General features: G+C 44.3%; 1 protein-coding gene across 4 annotated transcripts in view; it reads left to right on the top strand.

The window, feature by feature from the left end:
* The window catches only part of LOC139160098 (E3 ubiquitin-protein ligase TRIM39-like), a 51,708-nt gene that overhangs the window by 16,342 nt on the left and 7,392 nt on the right, over positions 1-27,974 (top strand). Inside the window, exons 7-12 of one of the 4 annotated variants that reach the window (XM_070737631.1) lie at positions 8,648-9,072; positions 11,589-11,684; positions 14,341-14,571; positions 18,789-18,811; positions 21,454-21,572; positions 22,303-22,335. In XM_070737631.1, the coding sequence (XP_070593732.1) occupies positions 8,648-9,072; positions 11,589-11,684; positions 14,341-14,571; positions 18,789-18,811; positions 21,454-21,572; positions 22,303-22,335 (927 nt within the window). The remainder of the gene's footprint in view (positions 1-8,647; positions 9,073-11,588; positions 11,685-14,340; positions 14,572-18,788; positions 18,812-21,453; positions 21,573-22,302; positions 22,336-27,974) is intronic. The other 3 variants (XM_070737632.1, XM_070737633.1, XM_070737634.1) reach the window with 3 other exon arrangements.

Here is a 27,974-nt window from a genome sequence, read left to right as displayed (position 1 = left end):
TCTCCAACACTCCGCAGCCTGCATTGGCTCCCGATCAGTTTCCTGTCACAATTAAAGTGTTGGTAATGACCTATAAAGGCCTAAATGGCCTCTGGAACCATCTTCTGCTGCATGAATCCCAGCAACCAATTAGGTCCCACAGAGTTGGCCTTCTTCGGGTCGCGTCAACTAAACAATGTTGGTTGGCGGGCCCCAGCGGAAGAGCCTTCTCTGTGGCGGCCCCAGCCCTTTGGAATCAACTCCCCCCGGAGATTAGAACTGCCCCCACCCTCCTTGCCTTTCGTAAATTGCTAAAGACCCACCTATGTTGCCAGGCATGGGGGAATTAAGATATCCCCAGGCATATATAGTTTATACATGGAATGATTGTGTTGCATGGTTTTAATGTTGAGGTTTAAAATGTTTTTTTTTAATATTAGATTTGTTACACTGTGTTATTTTGTTGTGAGCCACTCCGAGACCACGGAAATGGGTGGCATACAAATCTAATAAATAATAATAATAATAATAATAATAATAATTATTATTATTATAATAATAATAATAATAATAATTATTATTATTTTCAATAAAACATTTATTTAATTTTTTTAAAAAAAAACCAATCTGGGGCAGCCCAAAACTGGTTTCGATATTGAGATGGGTGTCAGATCCAGTTTGATCTAGTGGTTAAGGCGTCAGGTTAGAAAGAGGAAAACTCGGATGCCTACCATAGCCCTGAAAGACAGCTGAGTGACTGAGTCATTTATTCTAAGGATTGTTGTGAGGAAAATAGGAGGAAAATAATAATTATAATAATAACTTATTAGATTTGTATGCCACCCCTCTCCGAAGACTCGGGGCGGCATACAAATCTAATAAATTATATTTTCTTCTTTTTTGAATTTTATTTATTAATTAATTTATGATTGATTGATTGATTGATTGAAGAGAATTTCTGTCTGGTAATACCCAGAAGGAAAAGTTCAGGTTTTAGAAGCATTGTTTGTAATATAATTTGCTCTAGGTAATTTTAAATTTTTTGTGAGAAGTTTTTTGAACCTGGACAAATCCACCGCATGTGATAATATGTCCCAATTTCTTTTTTGCATTTCCATCATAATGGTGAAAGGTTTGGATACATTTTGGCAAGTTGTGCTGGGGGGAGGTGCCAATGGTAATACATTTTATATATCTTTTCCTTGTAGGATGTTGCCTGCGTTAATTTGTAATTTATGTTCCAAAATTTTTCCCATTCTGTTAAATTTATGGAATATCCAAAATTTTGGGCCCAGGCTATCATTGTTCCTTTTATTTCTTCATCAGCTGTGTCATAGCTGAGAAGGAAATTGTATATTCTGTCCGGGCCTAGAATAATCTTGTCTAGATTGCTATTATTTTGGAAGCCATATCAAGTTTTTTCTTCTTTAAATTTTGATTGAATTTGTAAATAAAACCACCAGTCCAAATTAATTCCTTTTTCCATGAGGGTTAGTTTAGGTATCAGTTTTTCTTGTTTGTCCAGTATTTGTTTGTAAATTACGATTTTGTCAGAGTCTAATAGATTCAGGGGACACCATCACAAATATGAGTCAATTGCCAAGCAACCTGAATTTTAATTATATAATCACGGGGCTGTTGCAATGGTCATAAGTTTGAAAAACTGTCATAGGGCAATTTTTAATATCTATATACATTAAAAATGAGGAATGTTAAAATGCTTATTTATTTGACTTCACAAACGAACAAATTGAGAGCCACTGTTCTATTAATTAAAATTAAATTAAAAACGTAATTAGCTGCATTTGATATGGTGAATTATTAACGTCCGTCACGCACTCAGTCTGGTGATTAGACTGAATTTGGCATTTTTCTTCACCTGTTGAGTCCTTCCCAAGAAGAGACAGATATTTGATGGCTTTACAGGTATCATTGTAGGATGTAAGCTGTCCCAAGTACAGTGTAATGCAATTATCATAAATCCATGCCAGTTTTGAAGCTCCCAAATTGTGATTAAAATTTAATGTTAAGTGTGAAAATGCTTTTAAGTCAGTTTTTTAAGATCCGTTGTAACTGGTTGCTAACAAATAGTCATAAACTGAAGGTTACTTGTAACCCCATTTGTCCTTATTAATTTTTTTTAATGGTTTTTATTGATTATATAAATTTTAAAAAACAAGACAAATAGACCATAACAAGAAAGGGGAAAAAGGAAAGAAAACAACAAAAACAAAACATTAAATGGACATTTTTGTAATGTGAATTATACATGGTACACATCAGAAAAGTGAAAAAATAATATTATGACTATAAGAAATTATTTTTACGATACATCGAGTTTGTTTATAGTAACGTATCACTAAGTGCACAATATATTTATGGATAGATATATAGATATGGATTAATATAGTTTACATTTTCACTCTTTATTTCTTTATGTTTAAGCCTCGTACAGTCTAGTTAAACTCCATAAATTTATGATGTTACTATCCGAACCTTTTATAAGTACTGCTAGTTTGTCAACTGTGTTGTTGACTGCTAGCTTGCAACTTTTAAAATTTAAATCAAATTATTTTAAGCCATTTTGATTCTATTCATTATTTGTGCCGCTTGGATAGCTATCTGTTGATAGGGTATCTTTTAAGAAGATATTGGACAACCATTTGTATGAAGTAGTGTAGGGTTTCCTACCTAAGCAGAAGGTTGGACTAGAAGATCTCCAAGGTCCCTTCCAACTCTATTCTATTCCTTTAAGATCAATTTGAATGTTATATCCATCTCCCAATTCATTACTGAATGTGCGGAAAAATAGGGAAAAATATTGTTGTGGTTGGCTCTGGCCCAGCTCCTGCCCCAAGGAATGTGGAGGTGGATGTGGGGGAAACATCTGTTTTGCTCCCGATAGAATCTCCCAATGAAGGCTCCTCTGACGAAGGAAGCGTGAATAGCAGGGAGGGGGGAGTTTGGCAGACAGCCCAGAAGGAGATCAATCATCCTTATCATCCCTGGATTCTGAACAAGAACTTATGAGAGATCCACGCATGCGTAGAGAACAACTGATAGGAGAGAACAACTGAAGGATTATTACAGGAGATAAGTGAGGCCACCTGTGGTTGGGTGGGGCTGCTGTAATTAGTGCTACAGATAAAAAGAACAGCGTGCTGGTTTAGCCTTGTGGAAGTTTATCTGATTCATAGTTCGTCAAGATTGTGGTTTTGCTGTTTCCCTGTTAAAGACTGTGTGTGGACTTTCTGGACTTTGGAATTTGGACTCAATTTCCCAGTTACTGGGTGAGAAATTGGCTTGCATTTAACCTGTACTTTGTGTGTACCAGAAAATCCCTTTGACATTTAAAAAGGGAGTTTTTTCTGCTTTTCTGTTGATAAAAACTTTTGGTTTTCCTTCTATTGTGTGGTGTGTGTCTTTCTGGACTAATTACCCTGTAATTATGGGCAGTTGGGACACCCCGGCAGAACAAGTATGAGGAAAAGCTGAGAAAGGAGGAAGAGAAGGAATGGGAAAGGGATGGAGGGAAGGGAGACGGGCAGGGAAATCCGCTGCCGTTAATCAGAGGCAGTGGCAGGAGAGACCAGGCAAGCAGCAGGGGGAGAGAAGAGAGGAAGAAAGTGTGGCCGGCCAGCCACCTGATAAATCCACACTGTGTGACCCATTTGGGCAGACAAGACTGCAGAAGGGACGGTTGGGAGGACAAGACAGCAGAGTCCAGCTGAGCAGGGCAAGTTGAGGTGTCTGAGCAAAGGAGTGGGAGCCACAAGAAATGGACTGAAGCAGGGGAAGGTGTCTGGATGGTTGGAAAAGTAGGCCTAGAGCTAGAAGTGGCCTTGGAGGTCCCCTAGCCTAGCCCCCTGCTCAAACAGGAGACCCTATATACCATTTGAAATCCACAAGTCATAAAGGGGCCATGGTTCAATAATTGATGGGGATGGAGCATTCCGTGAATGTTGGCTACTCCCCAGTGGGTTTTTTTAAATTTCTCTTTAGCAGGATGCTTTCATCAGTTGTAATTGATCGGGGGTTGTCCCACGGATGTTTGTTTCTCTCCACTTTTTAAAACAGTTTTCCCGTTAAGAAGGTTGCTTGAGCCAAGAATAACTAATTAAAGGTCCCTTCCCTGAATTTTTGCTCCTTTCCAATTTGTCCTTTTAGAATAAAATAGAATAGAATTTTATTGGCCAAGTGTGATTGGACACACAGGGAATTTGTCTTGGTGCATATGCTCTCAACATACATAAAAGAAAAAGATACATTTGCCAAGAATCATGTGGTACAACACTTAATGATTGTCATAGGGCTCAAATAAGCAATGAGGAAACAATCAATATTAATAAAAATCTTAGGATACAAGCAACAAGTTACAGTCATACAGTCCTAAGTGGGAGGAAAAGAATGATAGGAATGATGAGAAAAACTAGTAGAATAGAAGTGCAGATTTAGTAAAAAGTCTGACAGTGTTGAGGGAATTATTTGTTTAGTAGAGTGATGGCGTTCAGGAAAAAACTGTTCTTGTGTCTAGTTGTCTTGGTGTGCAGTGCTCTGCAGTGATGTTTTGAGGGTAGGAGTTGAAACAGTTTGTGTCCAGGATGTGAGGGGTCAGTAAATATTTTCCCTGCCTCTTTTTGACTCCTGCAGTATACAGGTCCTCAATGGAAAGCAGGTTGGCAGCAATTGTTTTTTCTGCAGTTCTGATTATCCTCTGAAGTCTGTGTCGGTCCTGTTGGGTTGCAGCACCAAAATTTAAATTTTAAATTTAAAAATACAGTTAAAATTTTTTAAAAATACAGTTCTTCTTTAAGAAGCCAGCAAAGCAAGATAGGAGATGGGAGAGCTATGTGGATTAAATATGTCACCTGGCTCAGGCCAAAATTCAAATAGAAATGTTAATTGAGTTGAAATGAAATGATAATGAAATACATTATTAAATAAATACATTATCTGAGAAAATACCCAGTAACAGTCTTTTTTTCTTTGACCTTCCTCTGCATTTTATTGAGCAAATATAAAAGAAGAAGACAATCTAATAATGGGCTGTCTGCTAAAATAAACACAGTTCATGGCACACAATTGAAAGTAAATTGGGAAGCCTGTAATTGTGGAGTCTGTATGGCAAGAACAAAGAATGCCTATCCACAGGAAATATGCATGTGTAAAGCTTATTCTGGGTAGTTAAAAAGCTGATAAAAGTAACAAGAGTTAGGCAACTTGCAGACCTCAGCTAAAAGTGAGGAATAGAGATGGCTTGGAGCAAATAAAAGGTGTGTTAGATAACTCCTGGGGCATTCATTAGCCAAGGCTTAGGAATAGGGACATCGAGACCAATAGAACAAATTGTAGAACATGACTAAAATGTTTATTAGATTATCTCTCTTATAACCCCACCTTGCCCGGTCTTTAGTGAAAATGTGAAAACAGGTTATTTAATAACATTTTTAACTTTGATTACTTCACCTTCAACTGCAACAACAAATAAGCAAAAATACGATTTCAGCCAGAGTAATCAACATCTGGAAGGCATTACCTGACTCTGTGGTTTTTACTCCTAACTCCAAAACCTTTAACCATAAATTAATTACAATTGACCTCTGCCCCTTTCTAAGAGGTCTGTAAGGAGCGTGCATAAGTGCACCATTGTGCCAACCGTCCCTGTCCTACTGTTCTATTGTCTTCTATCATTAATTTTCTAATGTTTTATTTATACAATTTACCATCCTATAATTGTTTGACAGATATATATAAATAAATAAAATAAATAAATAAGATACAGTGTCTGATTTTGAGATATTACGAGGATTGGATACACTGGTGGGTTGCAACCAATTTTGCCACTGGTTCATGCATGACACTTCTATGCATGTGCAGAAGTATCCCGGGCAGGTGGGCGGAGCCTCCCAGTGTCAACACTACCGGGTTTAAGGACCTATCCAAACCTGGAGCAACCCACCACTGATTAGATATAGGGGTTAAAGGCAGCTTTTGAAATCATTATTGTATGTCTGTCTGGCCTCAACTTCCCTTGAACAATCCAAGTGATTTTTAGCTGCTGTGAGATCACATAGGATGGAATTTATTGAGCAACTGAAAGCAATATTGAAGAAACAAAAATGACAAAAATATTTTGGTTTATTTGTGAAACCTTTTAATAGTCCATTTCTGTTAGAGGAGTGTGAGGATAGTGTATATGTGTTTCTATGTTGTTTCATTTCCAAGACTTGGGAGAGGAGCACGGACCTCTGATAACAATAAAAAAAGGCATTATTATTATTTAAAATAAAATAAAAAGGATTTGGAAAAATGGAGCTCATTGGTTTGTGAAAGCTCCCTAAAATAATGATAGGTTTGCCTAGAGTAAGTATGAAAGAAAATATTTGTACAGTATGTGGATTTTTTTATGCAAGCCATTTGAATGGAGGATAAATGTGTAAGTATGCTGATGTGCAAGTATGCCTGTGTGATTTGACTCCCTTTCCCCAGACTGTGAAAGGGGTTAACTGTTTTGATCCCTTTTCTTATAAAGAAACTCAGTGCTCATCTGGTTATACTGGGGGACTCTAAGACTGGTGTGCCACCCCCTACTTAGACATGGAATGGGACGCCCCAGACATGGAGATCTCAGAGAATGCAGGAAGCAGAAGAACAATGTAATAAAACGGTGACTCTTGTGACATCAAATCTCCTTCAAAATTGAAACCGGAGATGCAGGCTCCACTCAGGGAAAATATAGTGATGGGTGGAGTAAATAGATTCCCTTGAGTGCTAGTTTACACACCATTTTCTACTTCAGATCCTTATAACAGGAAACAACAAAATGCCAGTTATAAGGAAGACCCAGAGAAAATGCACTCTCTGTTCTTATAAGGACACATATCCAGATTCCTAAGAGGTCAGTAAGGGGCGAGTACAAGTGCACTACAGTGCCTTCTGTCCCCTGTCCTATTGCTCTCCTATATAATAATAATAATAATAATAATAATTTATTAGATTTGTATGCCGCCCCTCTCCGGAGACTCGGGGCGGCTCACAACAATAATAATAACAATATGACAATGTAACAAATCTAATATTTAAAAAGAAAGCATCTCCTATACCTTTCTTCTATTCCTATATCTCTTCTTCTATTCTTTCATTGATATGTTCTATTCCTATAACTTCTATTCTTTCTTAGATATATTTTACTATGAGTATCTCCTCTATAGCCTTCATCATGTATTTTACTATGTGTATACCTACTAAAACCCTCATTTGGTATTGGACAAAATCAATCAATAAATAAACAATAAATAAACAATTCAGACAGAAATGGATGTCCTTTTAACCCCTGAGGAGCAGAGGCTGGTGAGGGGAGACAATTTGGTGGCAGTTAAACAAACAAACAAAAAAGCATGAGAATGGCAACCACTGGGATTGCCCCCCTCAGGGAGCCAGAATGGGATCTGGATAATGACGATGATTTATTAGACTTGTATGCAGACCTTCTCCGAAGACTCGAGGTGGCATACAAATCTAATAAATGATGGGGGGGACACTCCGAGGCTACAGAATTCTCAATCTTTCCTCTGGTATGGAATCCAAAATAGGGTTCCCTAAAGTAAGAATCTTGCAAAAGTATATGAAAGAAGGCAAAAGGAAGATGAGAGTCCTGAGGACTATTCTTGAAAGAATATATATCGGACTTTCAGGCAATACACCGATTTAGATCCTGAAGCCTCAGACGATCAGAAAATGATAAACAAGATTTTTGTAGGGCAGTCAGCAGAAGATATTAGAAGAAAAGTAGGGGTAGTAGGAAGAAGTCCAGGAAAGGCATTTCAGAATGAGATAGCTTAATGGAGGGTAAGGGGCAGTCCATGCTGTCTTCCTCTGCCAGATATTCATATTAGAAGTTGGAGAAAGGATTATACAGTGGTACCTCTACTTAAGAACTTAATTAGTTCCGTGACCAGGTTCTTAAGTAGAAACGTTTGTGAGTAGAAGCAATTTTTCCCATAGGAATCAATGTAAAAGCAAATGCGTAATGCGTGCAATTCTATTAGGAAAGAAATAAAAGCTCAGAATTTGGGTGGGAAGAGGAGGAAGGAGGAGGAGGACCGAAGAAGAAAGATGAGGGGAATAAAAAAAATCCAAAATTTTAAGGCTTAAAAAAAAGAGGAACTCTGAGGCGGCGAGGAGGAGCACGCGCCTCCCATGCATTCCGTGTGAGGCTGCAGCCTTGATTTTGGGTTTTTATCAAGGGTTTCTCCCAGTTTCTTTCATGGCAACTTTACTCCATTCCGTCCCATCAATGTTTTTCTTCTTCCCGTTGTTTAAAAAAGCATTATGCCCTTTAACTAAAGTGGCGGGCTGAATCAGTGAATCAGTTCCATGGATGTGTCTTTCTCCCCATGATGGTGTTTTCTGTAACTTTCCCTTTAGCAGGATACCTGATTGGGGGTCTGTCCAAGACTATTTGCTTCTCCCCAGATTTTAAAAATATTTTATCCCCAGATTTCTGAAAGCAGCACATTTTCGTGCCGCTGTTGATACTGACTGGAAGACCGAGAACAACTCCCCTCGGTTTCCCGCCTAGGCGGAGCCCAAAGACGGTCACCTGATTTGAAGGAAAGGAAACGAAACTTAACTTTAGAAGAAGACTTTCTCTTTCCTTTCCCGGCAGAGGCGGCGGCGATGGCGGGTGTAGCGTCTTTACAGGGTTTCCTGGAGGAAGCCACCTGCTCCATTTGCCTGGAGTATTTCCAAGACCCCGTGCTCATCCCGGAGTGCGGCCACAACTTCTGCCGGAGCTGCTTGACCCGCAGTTGGGGCACGTCGGAATCGGAGGCTTCCTGTCCCCAGTGCAGACAGACCTTCGCGCCCCGCAGCGTCCTCCCCAACCGGCCTTTGGCGCGGGTGGCTGAAGAGGCCAAGCGATGTGAAGGTTCTTGGGTCGAGGAAGGAGAGAGCTTCTGCCCGAAGCACCGGGAGCCCCTCAAGCTCTTTTGCAAGGACGACGAGACCCTCATCTGTGTGGACTGCATGTTCTCCAAAGAGCACAAGGGCCACTCGGTGATCCCTCCGGAGGAGGCTTTCCCGGAATACCAGGTAGGAGTCAGCCAGGAGGAATCGCTATGGAGGGACAGCTAGAATCCTTTGTCTTCCTGGCAATCTTTGAACCAATTTACTTGCTTCCTCTGTTGTCCACAAACTGGGTTTAGCCTGGTGCAGATGCCAATCAGAAGGAGACTTGAGAGGCTCATAGAGCTTTTATTGAAGTAATTCAGCAAAAGAGTCTCGGGCCTCGGCAGCTAAAGGAACCAAAACTCCTCCTGACTGATGGAAAAATTCAAATTTTATAGAATTAAGATTATGGTTCTTTGACACCTTTTTGTTTTGATTTCTTGTCCTGGCCTACTTTATTCACATTCCTCATACATTGCATATTTAATAAGCTTTCTTATCAAAAGGGCTGTGTGTTTTATTATTATAATGACTAAGAAGTTACACAAGTTGATGTCTAGGTGCCTTTAGCTAGCATCCTTTTAACTGGAGCCCTTCTAACTTTTTTTGTAATCTTGTTACTAACTGGAGTCTTAATTTTCTTGTAATTTTCTTACTGCTATGCGGCAGTGTCCAACCATTTGTTCCTTGTCTTATACTCATGTGCGACTTTCTTCCTCTGCCATTCCTTTTTAACAGACTTCCTTAATTCCAACCTCCATCTCCTGCTTTATTCTCTGAACCTGCAATTTTTTTGAAAACTTATTTATCATAGTCCTTGACTTAGAACCAATTTCTTACTTACTTACTTATAAAAAACAGTAGGTTGCAATAAAATTAAACCCAATTAAATTAAACTTACATAATTCTATTAAAATCAATTACACCCATTTGTACAGCAACCAGCTTAGTGAGTGTTCGAAGTTACATCTTTGAAAAAAGTGTCTTATGACCATTTTTAGGGCAATTGTAGCATCCCCGATCAAAATTCCAAAACTTGGCAACTGGCATGTATTTATGAAGAATGCAGAGTCCTGGGTCAGATGATCCCCTTTTGCCACCTACTGACAAGCGAAGTCAATTGGGAAGCCAGGATTCCTTCACAACCATGTTACTAAGTGAACAACTGCACTTAAATGTCTTGCTTTGCAACAGAAATTGCCTTTAGGGAGAAATAGGCTCCGTTTCCACATCTGCTCCAGAGTGAAATTGTTATGGAGTCCTCCAAAATCTTGAGTGCAGACCCCGAAAAACACTCCTGCTGGATCAGCCCATACTTTTATTTCTCAGTAATGCTTCTGGGAATACTGCAAGCAGGAGACTCAGGCAGCTCACTTTAGTGCCATTGCAGGTAGCCCTCAACTTAGAAGCATTTGTTTAGTGATTGTTCAACGTTACAACAACAATGAAAAATTAGATTAGATTAGATTTATTGGATTTATATGCCGCCCCTCTCCGCAAACTCGGGGCGGCTCACAACAAGGTAAAAACAATACATAATAACAAATCCAATACCCACCAATCCAATTACAATTTAAGCTAAAAATTTATAAAAAACAACCCCAGAATATTAAAAAAAAACCAAAAAAACCAACAACAAGCACACAATCAATCTAACACCAAAACAACATGGGCAAGGGGGAGATCTTTCAGTTCCCCCATGCCTGACGGCAGAGGTGAGTTTTAAGAAGTTTGCGAAAGGCAAGGAGGGTGGGGGCAATCCTAATCTCAGGGGGGAGCTGGTTCCAGAGGGTCGGAGCCACCATAGAGAAGGCTCTTCCCCTGGGTCCCGCCAGATGGCATTGTTTAGTCGACGGGATCCGGAGAAGGTCAACTCTGTGGGACCGAACCGGTCGCTGGGATTCGTGCGGCAGAAGGCGGTCCTGGAGATATTCTGGTCCGGTGCCATGAAGGGCTTTATAGGTCATAACCAACACTTTGAATTGTGACCGGAAACTGATCGGCAACCAATGCAGACTGCAGAGTGTTGGAGTGATATGGGCATATTTAGAGAAGCTCATAATTGCTCTCGCAGTTGCATTCTGCATGATCTGAAGTTTCCGAACACTTTTCAAAGGTAGCCCCATGTAGAGAGCGTTACAGTAGTCGAGCCTCGAGATGATGAGGGCATGAGTGACTGTGAGCAATGACTCCCGGTCCAAATAGGGCCGCAACTGGTGCACCAGGCGAACCTGGGCAAATGCCCTCCTCGCCACAGCTGAAAGATGTTTCTCTAATGTGAGCTGTTGGTCGAGGAGGACGGCCAAGTTGCGGACCCTCTCTGAGGGGGTCAATAATCCCCCCCCCCAGGGTAATGGATGTCCTTGGGAGGCAAGACCCACAGCCACTCCGTCTTGTCTGGATTGAGTTTGAGTTTGTTGACACCCATCCAGGCCCCAACAGCATCCAGGCACCGGCACATCACTTCCACTGCTTCGTTGACTGGACGAAAAATGTGACAATGTTTTTCGCCCTTATGATCATTGCAGGCATTCCGTGGTCACATGATCAAGATTTGGGTGCTTGCCAACTGCTATGTCTGGTGGCACATATCTTCTGTGTCTTCCCTCCAATGTAATCCTTTACAGAAAAGAAAGTCATAACTTGTATTTTCTCTTCAGATTGAGGTTGGGCATTGCCTGAAGGCACAAAAGGAGCAGAGAGAAAAAATAGCTACATACGAAGAAGACACAGAGCAAACAGTACCGAAGGTGCTTGTAAGTACTCACTCGATGGTGAGGAGCTTCTGAGCTAATAGGAAGGATGTCAGCATATAACCCTAAAGTCATATTTCCAGTAGAAGTAATGAAAATGCTGATTCATGGTATTTCAGCAGAATGATGCAATCTGTTCTATGATCTGATTGGTCAGTACATGTATATAATGTAATACAGTGATCCCCCGGTTATTGCATTCCCGACCATTGCGAACAGGCTAATTTGCGATTTTTCAACAGGGAAGTAAACAACACCATCTGCGCATGCGCGCCCTTTTCTTTCTAAGGCCACGCATGCGTAGATGGTGGAGTTTGCCGGGCAGATCAGCTGCTGGGCGGCTTCCCTGTGTCTTCCCCCTCTTGCCGGGGTTTCCCCTTTGCGTGGGCGGCGGGGAAACCCCAGCCCCGCTTCCCAGCTGAGTGGCGCGAGCAACGGCGTGGGAGGGCGAAGAGTTCTTGCGGGGGAAAAGCCGCTAGCCGGCTTTCGGAGCTCCTCCGGCGTCACCCGGCTTCTGGTAGAAGCCTTCTCTCTCTTTTTTCTTGCGGCGAGCCCGCTTCTCCGGCCGCCGCTCGTGCCGCCGCCGCTTGTCCGGCCACCGCTCGTGCCGCCGCCGCTCGTGCGGCCGCTGCTGGTGCGGCCGCCGCTTGTCCTTCTCTCTTTTTTTTCTTGCGGCGAGCCCGAGCCGTTCCTCTCTCGACCGCAGCCGAGCTTCCCTCAGCCCCCTTTGGCCCCGTCGCCTCCTCCCCGCCTGCGAGACTCTTCTTCTCCGGCTTTCGGAGCTCCTCCGCCGTCACCCGGCTTCTGGCAGAAGCCTTCTCTCTTTTTTTTCGTGCGCTTGGCGAGGAAAAGCAGGCGGGGAGGAGGCGACGGGGCCAAAGGGGGCCGAGGGAAGCTCGGCTGCGGTCGAGAGAGGAACGGCTTGGGCTCGCCGCAAGAAAAAAAAGAGAGAAGGACAAGCGGCGGCCGCATGAGCGGCGGCCGCACGAGCGGCGGCGGCACGAGTGGCGGCCGGAGAAGCGGCGGCCGCACCAGCAGCGGCGGCACGAGCAGCGACGGCACGAGCGGCGGCCGCACCAGCGGCGGCGGCACGAGCGGCGGCCGCACCAGCGGCGGCGGCACCAGCAGCGGCGGCACGAGCGGTGGCCGGACAAGCGGCGGCCGCACAAGCGCGGCCGGACAAGCGACGGCCGCACCAGCAGCGGCGGCACCAGCGGCGGCCGCACCAGCAGCGGCGGCCGCACCAGCAGCGGCGGCACCAGCGGCGGCGGCACCAGCGGTGGCCGGACAAGCGGCGGGCAGGCGGGCAGGCAGGCGGCTCCTCAGCTGTTGGGCGGGGGTCTTCCCAGGTGCGGAAGTAAAAAACACCATCTGCACATGCGCGGCCATGGAAAAAAGGGCGCGCATGCGCAGATGGTGTTTTTACTTCCGCAGCGCTACTTCGCGAAAACCCACTCGTTGCGGGGGGTCCTGGAACGGAACCCTCGCAATGATCGGGGGTTCACTGTACACCTTTTGTGTGAGTGTGGTTGGGTTTAGTGGTTTAGTATAGTGTAGTCTGATAATAGTTGGTTAGTGATTTGTTCTGTAATACAGAGGTCCCTCAATTTTTGCGGGTTCGAACTTCGCGAAACGGCTATACCACGGTTTTTCAAAAATATTAATTAAAAAATACTTTGCGTTTTTCCCCCTATATCATAGTTTTTCCCACCCAATGATGTCATACATCATGGCCAAACTTTCGTCCGTCTTTAATAAATATTTTTTTTAATAAACTTTAATAAATAAAATGGTGAGTAATAATCTAAATGGTTGCTAAGGGAATGAGAAATTGCAGTTTAGGGGTTTAAAGTGTTAAGGGATGGCTTGTGATACTGTTCATAGCCAAAAATAGTGTATTTACTTCTGCATCTCTACTTTGCGGAAATTCGACTTTCGTGGGCGGTCTCGGAACGAATCCCCCGCAAAAATCGAGGGAACACTGTATAGTGTAAAGGAAAGAGTTATATTTTGATACTACTGAAGAAGTAAAATAGCCTTCTGAAGGAACTTCTTATGTCATGTCTTTATTGACCAAACTGCCTTGTGCCTGGTATCAGCCACATTTCCAACGCAAATTAAAATAACTGACAAAGGACACACACATCCGCCATCTTTAATAATAGGCAGCCTGTTTGTAAGTACAAGGTCTTAAATGAAATTCAGATTAACGATTGTGTTAGGGCAGAGAACTTGTTCTTAACCTGGGGACTGAGATGTCCCTATTGGCTGAATGAATCTCAACACCTATCCCAAGAGCTGTGTTTTATACAGTGGGTTTGGCTTGCTTAATAAATTAATGCAAACAGTATTTCATCTTATTGAAAAAATTGTGAACTCAAACATTTTTCTCTCCTGTTTTGAAATCTCTGATCGCCAAGAAAATTTTCATGAGATCATTTAAATTGGAACCTTTTTTTTTAAAGAAAAAGGAAACCTCCCCTCCGATGCACTTTTTAATATCAAATGTTTTCTTTAAAATTTCTTAGGAAATTATCTCATCCCACTTTTGGATTCTTCAAGGAATCCATTAAATTATTATAACAATTGAAGTTAAAATAATTCATTAAAATAATAAAAATAAATGTATGCCCTTTGCTTTTTCTCTTCCTTGTTTCAGGACCTTATCAAAGAAGTGAAAAAAGATGTAGTGGCTGAATTCAAAGAGCTTCAACTCTGGTTAAAAGCACAGGAGAATCATCTATTGACTAAAATGGAAGAGACAGAGAAGGATATTATGGCAAGAAAGGAGAAGGGTTTGGCCCTGCACACAGAGAAATTGTGCTCTCTTGACAATCTCATCCTGGAGATAGAAGAGAAGCTTCAGCAGCCTGCCAGCAAACTGTTACAGGTCAGGCAGGAAGTTGAGATCATAGAATCCTAGGGCTGGAAGGGACCTTGGAGGTCTTCTAGTCCAATCCTCTGCCCAAGAAAGGAGCCCTTATACCAGGGGTGGGCAATTAATTTTTCCATGGGGCCGCATGAGAAATTGGGGTGGTTTTAGAGAGCTGGATTAATATAATTAACTCAGTTCTACCCAATACTGAATATTATTGGGTAGAACTGAGTTAATTATATTATAATTATAAATTATAATTATATATTATATTATATTATTATATATTATAATTATAAATTAATTGCCCACCTGTTCCTTCCTTCCTTGTTCCCTTCATTTCTCCTTCCTTCTCCAGATGGAGAGAAGCTTCTGTCTCTGATTTTCTCTGCCTTTTATTTCTGCTTTTGGGCAGTTCTTTACTTCTCTTTCAAAATATTCCTTTCAGGTGCCTCTCTTCAACTGACCTACATTATCAGTTGAGAAAACATAGTGGAGGCTTTGCCTGAAAGTAGCTTTGGATTCCTTTTCTTCCTCCTCCCTTCCCCCGCCCCTGAGAGGTGGGGTGGGGGGGGTCTGCTTTAAATTTCTTGCAAAGGCCAATGAAACCAATGAACAGTTAAAAAATGAGCATTTATTGGACTTTTGCAAAAGGGCATGGAAAGAGAATTTCTCCTCCCTCCCTCCCTACATTTCTCCTTCCTTCCTCCCTCCCTCCCTTCCTCCATTTCTCCTTCCTTCCCTTCCTTCCTTCCTTCCTTCTTTCCTTCCTCCATTTCTCCTTCCTTCCTTCATTCCTTCCCTCCCTCCCTCCCTCCCTTCCTTCCCGGCCCGCACTTTGCCCAGGTCTGCCTTATACGATCCTGAAAAAATGGTTGTCCAAATTATTATTGGAATCATCCAGTGATGGAGCACCCAGGACACTGTGAGGGAAGCTGTATTGCTGATAAATACTTTTCACTCTCAGGAAGTTCTTCCTTATTTTAGGTTGGATTTCTTTATGATGAGCTTCCACCCCTTGCCCTCAGGTGCTGTGGAGAGTAAATTGATGCCCTTTTCCCTATGAGAGCCTTTCAAGTGTTGTAAGATGGTGGTTGTGTCTCCCCTAAGCCTTTTCTTCATTAGGCTAAGCATACCAAGTGTAGGGTAAAGAAAAAATAAAAAGTCTCTCAACTTTTTTTCCTTCACAGTAAAATACAAAATAAAATTACCTCAGCTTTTTAATTTTGCAGTTCATTTTTTCTAGCTCAATCACAAAATTTAGAATTAGCTCCCAAGTAGAAACAACATGTCATATATTATTAAAGCAATCATTTTTTTTCATCTTTTCTAACTCCATCACTTTTTTCCATCCATTCTTCTCTTGTGGAGATTGATATATCTTTCCATGTCTGCATGTAAGGTTCTGGCTGCACTCCACCAAGATCAAAATCTTTTTTTCAACTCCTTATTTAGTACTGTAATCCTTTTGACTTTCTCTGGAAAGGAACGGTCACTAAATGAACTATTTAGTCAAGGATTACCTGTAATGGCTTACATTAGGCATACATAATGTAATTCAGATAAAGCAGATCGTGTGAAAAGCAAGAATTCAAAGTTCTGGTCACCAAATCCGTATATTCTTCACAGTTTGAGGTTCCTATCCCTAGGGGATGTGGTTGCGGATGTTATTTGTAGAGTCTTCTGCAAAGTATTATAACTGCTTGGATTCTCCCAAAGTGCTTTGATTCTGGAAGCATAAATTCAGGGCATTTTTCTAAACCATTGATGCACTATTTTATTTGTCAAATGGTCTTTTGTTTTTGCTATACAGTGATCCCCCAGTTATTGTGTTCCCGACCATTGCGAACAGGCTAATTTGCGATTTTTCAACCCGGAAGTAAACAACACCATCTGCGCATGCGCGCCCTTTTCTTTCTATGGCCACGCATGCGTAGATGGTGGAGTTTGCCGGGCAGATCAGCTGCTGGGCGGCTTCCCTGGGTCTTCCCCCTCTTGCCGGGGTTTCCCCTTTGCGTGGGCGGCGGGGAAACCCCAGCCCCGCTTCCCAGCTGAGTGGCGCGAGCAACGGCGTGGGCGGGCGAAGAGTTCTTGCGGGGGGGAAGCCGCTAGCCGGCTTTCGGAGCTCCTCCGGCGTCACCCGGCTTCTGGTAGAAGCCTTCTCTCTTTTTTTTCTTGCGGCGAGCCCGCTTCTCCAGCCGCCGCTCGTGCCGCCGCCGCTTGTCCGGCCACTGCTCGTGCCGCCGCCGCTCGTGCGGCCGCTGCTGGTGCGGCCGCCGCTTGTCCTTCTCTCTTTTTTTTCTTGCGGCGAGCCCGAGCCGTTCCTCTCTCGACCACAGCCGAGCTTCCCTCGGCCCCCTTTGGCCCCGTCGCCTCCTCCCCGCCTGCGAGACTCTTCTTCTCCGGCTTTCGGAGCTCCTCCGCCGTCACCCCGGCTTCTGGCAGAAGCCTTCTCTCTTTTTTTTCGTGCGCTTGGCGAGGAAAAGCAGGCGGGGAGGAGGCGATGGGGCCAAAGGGGGCCAAGGGAAGCTCGGCTGCACTCAAGAGAGGAACGGCTCGGGCTCGCCGCAAGAAAAAAAAGAGAGAAGGACAAGCGGCGGCGGCACAAGCGGCGGCCGGAGAAGCGGCGGCCGCACCAGCAGCGGCGGCACGAGCGGCGGCGGCATGAGCGGTGGCCGGACAAGTGGCGGCGGCACGAGTGGCGGCCGGAGAAGCGGCGGCCGCACCAGCAGCGGCGGCACGAGCGGCGGCCGCACGAGCGGCGGCGGCATGAGCGGTGGCCAGACAAGCGGCGGCGGCACGAGCGGCGGCCGGACAAGCGACGGCCGCACCAACAGCGGCAGCACGAGCGGCGGCGGCACCAGCGGTGGCCGGACAAGCGGCGGGCAGGCAGGCGGCTCCTCAGCTGTTGGGCGGGGGTCTTCCCAGGTGCGGAAGTAAAAAACACCATCTGCACATGCGCGGCCATGGAAAAAAGGGCGCGCATGCGCAGATGGTGTTTTTACTTCCGCAGCGCTACTTCGCGAAAACCCGCTCGTTGCGGGGGGTCCTGGAACGGAACCCTCGCAATGATCGGGGGTTCACTGTACACCTTTTGTGTGAGTGTGGTTTGGTTTAGTGGTTTAGTATAGTGTAGTCTGATAATAGTTGGTTAGTGATTTGTTCTGTAATACAGAGGTCCCTCAATTTTTGCGGGTTCGAACTTCGCGAAACGGCTATACCACGGTTTTTCAAAAATATTAATTAAAAAATACTTTGCGTTTTTCCCCCTATATCATAGTTTTTCCCACCCAATGATGTCATACATCATGGCCAAACTTTCGTCCGTCTTTAATAAATATTTTTTTTAATAAAGTTTAATAAATAAAATGGTGAGTAATAATCTAAATGGTTGCTAAGGGAATGAGAAATTGCAGTTTAGGGGTTTAAAGTGTTAAGGGATGGCTTGTGATACTGTTCATAGCCAAAAATAGTGTATTTACTTCTGCATCTCTACTTTGCGAAAATTCGACTTTCGTGGGCGGTCTCGGAACGAATCCCCCGCAAAAATCGAGGGAACACTGTAATTTATTGTTTTTGCTATTTATATGTATGTATGTATGTGTGTGTATATATAGAGATTTGTGAGCCGCCCCGAGTCTGCGGAGAGGGGTGGCCTTCAAATCTAATAAATAATAATTATTATTATTATTATCATTATCATTATACAGTATATATATACCGATGTATCACATGTTTTTACTGAATTTTTAAAATTAAGGGAGACTAGGATAGCACTATTTCGGCCTTGTTCTGGCCTCATCAGCTAGCCATACCTTACTGGGATTTGATATAAATATATATTTATTTATTAGATTTGTGTGCCGCCCCTCTCTGAGGACTCAGAGTGGCTCACAAGAAGCATTACACACCTGTAAGTGTGCTAGATTCAACCAGCATATCATTTTTCTTAGGCAAAAAAGTAAAAATACCTTGCTAAAAGAAATTGAACAACTGGGGGAGGAGAACAATGAGATTTTAAAAATTAAAACTACTCATTTATTATTATATAATAATAATAATAATAATAATAATAATAATAATAATAATAATAATAATATTTGTATGCCACCCTTCTCCGAAAACTCAGGGCGGCTCTTTATTTATTTTTTATTATTATATTTATTTTGTGAATGTAAGAATTTTCTGCATAGGAAATTGTTCCTTTCAGTGCTTTGTTTCTTTATTTTTAGGACATTGGAAGCATCTTGAGGAAGTAAGTAAATTCACCCTTTTCTTCACAGTCTCAGATCCTCCAGCAGTTTTACTATTTTGGAAACTTATGTTTATATTTAGCAGTATTTTAATGTAAAGACAACATACTTTTTCAGGGCTTTTTAGACATTTCCTCAAATTACTTCAACACAATATAATTGACAATATTTGATATTGGTTACAGTTGGTTTCACAGTTGGTTAGTTTCACAGTCAGTCACATGTTTAGAATTTTGTCATTTTATTCACCTATTGAGTCTAAGCTCTTCCAAGCAATGCAAGTATGATAAATACATGCCGGTTGCGAAGCAAACAAATTGTGATTACAGGGACACTGTGATAGATTGTAACTGCGAAAATGTAAGTCATTTTTTAAACAACTAAATTGAAGGTTATTGTAAGTGTGGTTTCATTGCATTACATTAATCCATCAAGATCAATTTGAGTATTATATCCATTGTCTAATTACATACATCACCCATATTAATCATTGGTCATCAGTCATTTGGTAAGATACAATCCATTTGTTTGGCCAAGAGATTCACAAGAATTTTCAAGATTAGAGAGCCCAAAACTGAAACCATCTGATGGTTTAGAAAGCTTCTATTGGCAGGTTGATAAGGGTTACAGGAACTGGGCATGGCTAGTCCATTGAAGAGAAGGACCAGGGGAGACGTGATAGCAGTGTTCCAAAACACCTGAAGGCCACACAAGGAATAATGGATGGAAGTGATCAAGGAGAGATTCAACCTAGAAATAAGGTGACATTTTCTGACTAATGAATCACTGGGACAGTTTGCCTTCAGACATTGTGGGAGCTTCATCACTGGAAGCTTTCAAGAAGAGATGGTGTAAGGCAGTGATGCGACACTATGGCACACGTGCCACAGGTAGTATGCATTGCTGACGGCATGTGAGGCATTGCCCTTTGTCAGCTCCAGCATGCACAGCAGTTTTTCGGCCTTCTTTTCTGTCATTTTTGCTCTTCCAAAATCCTCCTGAACTCTGGGGACGGCAAAAAATGGGCCAATTGGAAGACCAGAAGCTTCAGTGTGGCCTGTGCACACGCACAGGGGGAGGTTGTATGCATGTGTGGGAGGCAGCGTGGGGGTTGTGTGTCCATGTGTGTGGGAGAGGGCATTGCATGATGGGTTTGGGCAGGCGTGTGAATACTATCACATGGTCCTGCACTCTTGTCACCTGAGCCAAAAAAGGTTCACCATCGCTGATGCAAGGTCTCCTGCTTGGGTAATGGGGTGGTGATGGGTGGACTAGATCAGTGATTTTCAACCTTTTTTGAGCCGCGGCACATTTTTTTACATTTACAAAATCCTGGGGCACACCACCAACCAAAATGACACAAATCTAATAAATAAATAAATAAATACATACATACATACATACATACATACATACATACATACATACATACATAATAACCCCCTCATATATACAATCCCATGTAACATCCCCTTATAAATACAGTCAATCATCAATCATCCCTCCTCAAATTTATACCACTGTCTCATTTCTGGGTACTTCTCCTGTCTTTCCCCCTTTTCTCTCATGTTTCTCATTTCTCTCTCTTCCTCCCTTTTTCCCTCATTCCTTCTCCCTCTCACTTCTCCTCTTTTTCCATCCCTGTCTCTCTCCCCCCCTTATGTGTGTGTATACACTTGAACCATTTCCAAAACCAGTTGAGGGCTGGGTTTTTTTTCTCTAATTCTTTTCAAAAACAGGTGTGGGCTGGGGGGGGGTTTCTTATTATTTGGGTGCTTTTTACCATATGCTTCAAGAATCACCACTCTCTCTCTCTTTTGTTTCTCTCTCCTCTCATTCTCTGCCTCAATCATTTTCTCGTTTCCTTTTTTCTCCCTTTTTTGTTCTCATTTCTCTCTCTCTCCTTTCCTCTCCCTATCTGTCTCCCTTGCTCTCTCTTTTTCTCTCTTGCTTTCCTTCTCTCTCTCTTGTTCTCTTATTTTCCTTCTCTCTCTCTCTTGTTCTTTCTCTCATGCTTTCTCTCTCTTGTTCTTTCTCTCTCTCTCTCTGTTGCTCTCTCTCATTCTCTCCCTTTCTTCTCTGTGGAGGCCGGCGAAGGTTTTCCTTAGTTTGAATGTTCTGAGCAAGCTGGCAGGGGGATGGGAAGCAGCCCCTTTACTGACAGCCCGGGACGGGACTGTGAGAGGGGTGGGCGTTCCCACAGCGCTCGGAGCAGCTAGCGGCCGGATCGCCAGCACCGCTGCAGCTACCGCTGTGGGAGGAGCCACGCCCCAAGAAAGCCGGAGAGAAGGACGGATCGGGCGGGCGGCGACAGCCACAAATGGAACCCTGGAGCTCCCACTTGCAGAAGCCGCCCCTCCCCCAGCTATTGCCCGCCGCCATTAGCGACGAGAAGCCATGGGCGCGAGGGGGCCGACTTTCAAAGCAACCTTTGCCGGCCTCCCGCGGGAGGGTGCCAATAGCGGTGGCGGCGGGCAATAGCCGGGGGGCGTCTTCTGCAAGTGGGAGCTCCAGGGCTTGCAGGAGCCACCTCGCGGCACACCTGACCATGTCTCACGGCACACTAGTGTGCCGCGGCACACCGGTTGAAAAACACTGGACTAGATGACCTTCTCACTCTTATTCTGTTATTTTTACTTGCCAGGTACCAGGCTAAGGAAACGTATGAGAATCCAGTGGATTTATTTATAGAGCCGAAGTGGGCAATCTGGGATTACAGTAATCTCCCTGCGCTTCTGAAAAGTGCCAGGAAAAAAATGAGAGGTAAAAAAGAGCTGTTGAGGTTTAACCCTGGATGACATTTTAAGCATCCAAGAGAGATTCTGGTTCAGTGTCACATGGATCAAAGAGGGATTGATTTCAGGATCAGAGGCTCAGTTATGATTGGAAGACAGACTTGCCTGTATTCTTTGTAGCCCAAATCCATATGAACTGATCACTGGGGAAGCAGAATAAGCACCACTAAGTATAATAGAGTTTATACAGATAGTTCTTGACTTACGACTTCAGATGAGCTGAAAATTCCTGTTGTGAAGCAAGTCAGTTACTAAGTGAGCAGTGCCCCATTTTATGAACTTTTTGGCTTGTCAAAAGCTCCCCAGGAGGGTTGAAGAGGACAATTCCAGATGCCGCAACCATCGTAAATACAAGCTGGTTCCCAATGCCCAAATTTAGATCACATGACTGGGGAGGCTCCAGCAGTCATAAGTGTGAGAATTGGTCATAAGTCACTTTTTTCAGTGCCGCTGAAACTTCACTACCCAAATAGTTGTAAATTGAGAACTATCTGCATCTTGAATATATAGTAGAATATATTTATACCTGATGGAATATACAATATATAGCCACCAATGACATTCTGGCTTCTGGTTTTCCATATTCCTTATTTCCTGATTTGAGTCCAAGGAAATCAAACCAGGATATCTGTAGGGAGGCCCTTCTGTTGCTTGAATTCTAGTGATGAGATGCTGAATCCCTCCCTTTTCTTCCCCAGATATTCTGGAAAGTGGATTTCAACTACAAGAAGGTAAATATAAGAATTTGTAAGAATCTCAGTCGCTTGCTATTTTAAGCTCTGATGCCAGTAACTTTAAGAGAAACATGATAATTGACAAAAAAGAGGAAAATTTGGGTTAGATACCCTAAAGACTATGATAATCCAGTAAACTTTAATGGTTTTATAATTTATGAATTATTACTTGCCATTTATATATACAATATGAGCTTATGCAGCAGAGACAAATTCCTTGTGTGTCTGATCATACTTGGCCAAATAAAGCTGTTGTCCTGTTCTGTTCTATTCCTACTCCTACTCCTCTCCTCCATGCCAAGCCACTCAGCTTTACTCCATTCTGCTCTGTTCTGTACATAATCTAGAAAATTGAAGTCCTGGAGGCGTCTGTAATACGGCAAATGATTTAGCTTTAGTAGATAAGTGGTCAAAGCAATGGAAACAGCAGTTTAATGTTTCCAAATGTAAAATAATACACTTGGGAAAAAGGAATCCTCAATCTGAGTATTGTATTGGCAGTTCTGTGCTAGTAAAAACTTCAGAAGAGAAGGATTTAGGGGTAGTGATTTCTGACTGTCTCAAAATGGGTTAACAGTGCAGTCAGGCAGTAGGGAAAGCAAGTAGAATGCTTGGCAGCATAGCTAGAGGTATAACAAGCAGGAAGAGGGAGATTGTGATTTCTCTGTATAAACCACTGGGGAGACCACATTTAGAATACTGTGTTCAGTTCTGGAGACCTCATCTACAGGTCTTAATGTTTCACTCTTGGGGTAAAAAGAAAGATTTGGAGAAATGAGAAATTCTCCACTGTACTGCTACGGAGAGTTCAACATGGGTAATACTTCAGCCTTATTGGCAGGGACTGAGTTAAAACTTAGCATATAAAACAGGTCCCTTAGCTGCCCTAGTGGGCCAGTCTTAAAAACTCAGTGCTATTGTAGGGACGCTGAGTTCTTTCTCCTACCTTTTCAATAATAATAATAATAATAATAATAATCATCATCATCATAATAATAATAATAATTATTATTATTGTTTTGTTTTCTTTTTCTCTCCCTTTTTTATAGGAAGGATTGCCATGGAATAGAATGGGACTCTTCTGAGGCCTCTACCCTGTGGGGCATTGCCTCCCCCCCCATCCTTCTTTCCTGGATGCATCTTCACACTGCCCCGAAGCCAGGGAACCACGGTCTGGGGTCACTGCTCTGTGAAACACACCTCAAGAGACCAAAAAATAAGGGGATTTAGGAGTCTTCCTCAGGCCTCTGTGTTGCGACGCATGCCTTTTCGCTGCCCCCCCCCCTCCTTCCTGGAGCGCTCACAAAGACGCCACAAGGGACTTGCTGGAAGCTGCGATCGGAAAGCTGATAACGAAGCGCCGAACAGCTGAGAGTGTAAAATAGCAGGAAACAAGCCTAGCAGCTAATTTGAATGGTGGGGGCAGAGCGTAGGCTACAGAATTGGCTATAGGCCGTTCAGCCCCATAGTCTTTCCTCTCGTTCAGCTGTTTTTATGCCTAGAGAGTTGCGCCCACCATTTTGGAGCAGGAAGTGACCAAGCAGAATCGACCTGGGCCTTTCTGTTACCCGGCCAGTAGGGCAGCCACGCCCTGGAAGTCTTAGTTGAGAGCAAGCAGGTGCGCTCGTGGGTGCACTCACAACCACCATTTTCTAGCTTATTTTGCTGGTGTGTTTACCACAATCAGCTTCATATTACCATTTGTGTGAGTACTACAGCTTATTCATGGCTGATCAACCACAACAAACCTCAGGGGAGGGGACCCCTTCAAATACCACCCAATCAAAAGCTAAAGACAAAAATCAAGGGACAAAATGGACTCCTCTTCTTCAGCCCTCAAGGCAGAGAAACAAATCAAGGCCCTGGAGGGGCAGCTGGAGGCTGCACAAAGACAAGCCTCAGTCCCCTCCCCAGTCAATCTCCTCAGGTCAACAGTTGAGACAGGACATTCTGCCACCTAAAGTGGACCTGGGCCTACCTACCCAAACCTGGCTTTAACCCCAGGGTACTCCGAGGTCCCGTGCACCCTCTGCCACATTCACCCCTAGAGCAGCTGGCCTACAGGGCTCCCAAGAGGCCTGGCAGACTATGACTCCATCAGTTCAGGAGATGCTTGCTGCAGCCTATTCACAGGAAATTGCTGCGGGGGTACATCAGTATGCCATCCCCACCCTAGATTGAGCTGAATGCAGAGATGTGTGGGCAGCCCTGCCTACTACACAGTCACCCCAGGACTCTTTCAATGAGGACTCTGGGCTGCAAGAGATGGTTAGTGAACCAGAAGATGATCTCTCTGAAGATGAGGCCACCACCACAGAACAGCCAACCTTCACAGGTCTTTTCAATCTGTTGATCTGTTCCGGATCCTTTTGCATAAAGACGAGCAGACCCTGGCTCTGGACAGTGCCACCCAGCCAGCGCAGCCTTCAGTGGCATCCAGCCAGCCACACAGCTCCTCACAGAGCCTCAAAAGGAGTCAATCAATTTTCCTGCATGTGGACGACGTCAAACGTCCCTGGGAGCATCCAGCAGCGTCTCTGGGCCCAATAACCTCAGAGAAAAAATTCTACTCCTTTAATCCTGAAATGGAAACACTTCTCCAGTTTCCGAGTGTGGATTCCTCTGTGATAAGCCTGGTCTCCAATGCCTTGATGCCATTGGATATGGCAGATGGCCTTAAATCAGACAACAATAAGGTGGAAACCCTGATTAAAAAGTCCCATCAGACCTCCGCCTGGGCCTTCAGGGCAGCACCAGTAGCTTCCTTCTTCAATAGGGCATCCATCTTATGGCTTAAAGACATTCTAACTAAGTTATGGCTGGATGCGTACGCCAGGAAATCAATAAGCTCTTGGCGGCGGCTGAATTCTCTGCAGATGCCACCTTGACGGCAGCTAGGTTTTCAGCCCGATCCTTAGCAGTCAACCTGCTTTGGCTGCGCTCTTGGCAAGCAGATGCCAAGTCAAAGTGGTGCCTGGCCTCCGCCCCCTTCCAGGGGACAAAGCTGTTTGGGGAATCTTTAGACTCCGTCCTCATCGAGGATAAGGACAAAAAGAAGGTTCTCCCAAGATCAGCCCAGAGGCAGGACCGAAGCCAGGCCCCATACCAACGAACACAGCCCTTTCGGTCTGACTCTTCTCCGGCAACATCCCAGTCCTACAGGCCGTACCAATTGGGAACTTACAATCAGTCCACCTATAGAGCTGACAGAACCGCCTTTACAGATAGAAACAGACAGTTCCATCAGTCCAGACGCCCCTTCAAGATCAACAACAACAGGGGCTACCGTATGTCCAAGTGACTCACCAGGTCACTCACCCATCGGAGGTCGACTTCAGCATTTAATCGCCTCCTGGGAGTCCATCTCTTCAGACACCTGGACTTTGAACACCATAGACCAAGGCCTTTGATTAGAGTTCATTTGCCACCTTCTAACCAGATTACTGAACTGCCTGATAATATTCAATGCCCAGAAACATCATATGCTGACTCAGGAGGTCCTGCACCTGTTGGACATTGGGCCTATAGAACCATTGCCGACCAGTCAGGAGGGCCAGGACTATTACTCAATTGTGTTCATAGTGCCCAAGGCTTCAGGTGGTTGCCGACTAATCCTAAATATCAAACAACTGAACATTTACATCCGCTACCACCACTTCAAAATGCATTCACTGCAAACGATCCTAGCCTCCATCCACCGGCACGATTGGCTAACATCCATAGACCTCAAAGAGGCCTATTTGCACATTCCAGTTCATCCAGACCACAGAAAGTTTCTTCGTTTCTGTCTACAGGAATGACATTTCCAATACAAGGCAATGCTGTTCGGCCTCTCATCGGTGCCAAGGACCTTCACAAAGATCCTAGACGTGCTGTCAGCAGACCTCACAACAAGATTCATACGGCTGATGGTGTATCTCGACAACATCATTCTGTCCAGAAGTCCACAACAGGCAAGGACAGACTTCAAAGAGACCACCATGAATTACCAAAAAAACCATCTGACAACAACAATGCGCCTACCACACCTATGTGCGACTGTAGACACTCAAGACTGCAGGGTATACCTCTCTCCAGACTGCCAGGAGAGGATCAAAACCATGGTACTCCAGGCACAACAACACAGGAGAGTGTCACTAATTTTTCTATCCCAGCTGTTGGGGATGTTTGTTTCCTGTATCGGCATCATCCCCTGGGCTCGGTTACACACCAGACCACTACAGTGGTTTCTACTCCCGTTTCAAAGAGCAGGAAGCAGCCACTCCAAATGATCCGTCCTGATCAGCCCAAAGGTCCGGCATTCTCTTCCTTTGTTGAGATCTGGAATCCTACAGCAGAGCTCTCCTTTCCTGATAAACGAGGAAGTGATAATCAACACTGATGTAAGCCTCTTCGGCTGGGGAGCGCACACAGGCACTCAAGTGGCCCAAGGGCTCTGGACATCAGAGGATCTCTCAGAGGTCAACATCAACCTGGTATAACTGCAAGCAGTTTCCCTGGCCCTTTGCTGCTTCACCCACCTTGTGCAAGGCCACCATGTCCTTATCCTGACCAACAACGTCGCCAAACGTTCCCATATCAACCACCAAGGGGGAACGAGATCGGGCAGGCTCATGTAGGAGGCCCAGAGACTCTACAACTGGACAGAGCCATGTCTAATCTCCCTGTGAGCCGAGTACATCTCAGGTGTGTCCAATGTCCAAGCGGATTGGCTAAGCCGAAGTACTCTGGACCCAGCCGAGTGGAGCCTGAATCCTGACCTGTTTCAGGACATTGTCCACAAGTTCGGTGTTCCAGAGGTAGACCTGTTTGTGACGCACCTCAACAATCAACTACCAAGGTTCTTCTCCCGCTTCCCATCTCCGGGAGCAGAATGCATCAATACACTACACTCACCTTGACCAGAAGGCCTCCTGTATGCCTTCCCCCCAATTTGTCTCATTCCCAGAGTGGTGGCCAAGATTTGGAGGAACAAGCAGAGGTCTTACTAGTGGCCCCTTATTGACCCCGACGCCCTTGTTTCGCCGATCTCATGGATCTGCTGGTTTCAAATCCATAGTGGATTCCCAAGCCCCGAGTCCCTCAGCTAGGGGTCAATTTTTCATTCAGACCCTCAATGGTGGAAACTTGCCATGTGGCACTTGAGAGGGATCACATGAGAAGAGAACACTTACCTGATAAGGTCATTTCCACCATCCAAGCGGCACGCAGACCATCTACAATGTGCATCTATCAGGCCACCTGAGCAGCTTATTGCACTTTCTGCAAGACACAGAACATCAACCCTCAATCTTCATCAGTGGTCCACTTGCCGTTCTTCCTGCAAACCAGGTTAGACAGGGGATTGGTGCCGAACACGCTGCACAGACAGGTCACGGCCATAGCTACGGTGCTGAGACCCGACCACCTTTGGCCTATCTCTCACCACCCATGGCTCAAAAACTTTCTCAGAGGAGCATCCAACATCTGCCCTCCTACGATCCACCGCTTCCCTACCTGGGACCTGCCCTTAGTCCTACACGCACTTATGGACCCACCATTCAAACCGTTACACCCGATTTCACTGCGGCTCCTGTCCTTTAAGATGGCCTTCCTAGTGGCCATTACATTGGCCAAGAGAGTATCAGAGTTGTCTG

The sequence above is a fragment of the Erythrolamprus reginae genome, chromosome 2, assembly GCF_031021105.1.
Source record: "Erythrolamprus reginae isolate rEryReg1 chromosome 2, rEryReg1.hap1, whole genome shotgun sequence".
In the NCBI taxonomy this organism is placed as follows: domain Eukaryota; kingdom Metazoa; phylum Chordata; class Lepidosauria; order Squamata; family Dipsadidae; genus Erythrolamprus; species Erythrolamprus reginae.
The sequence above is the reverse complement of the archived record's forward strand: the minus strand, read 5'-3'. Positions and strand labels throughout refer to the sequence as shown.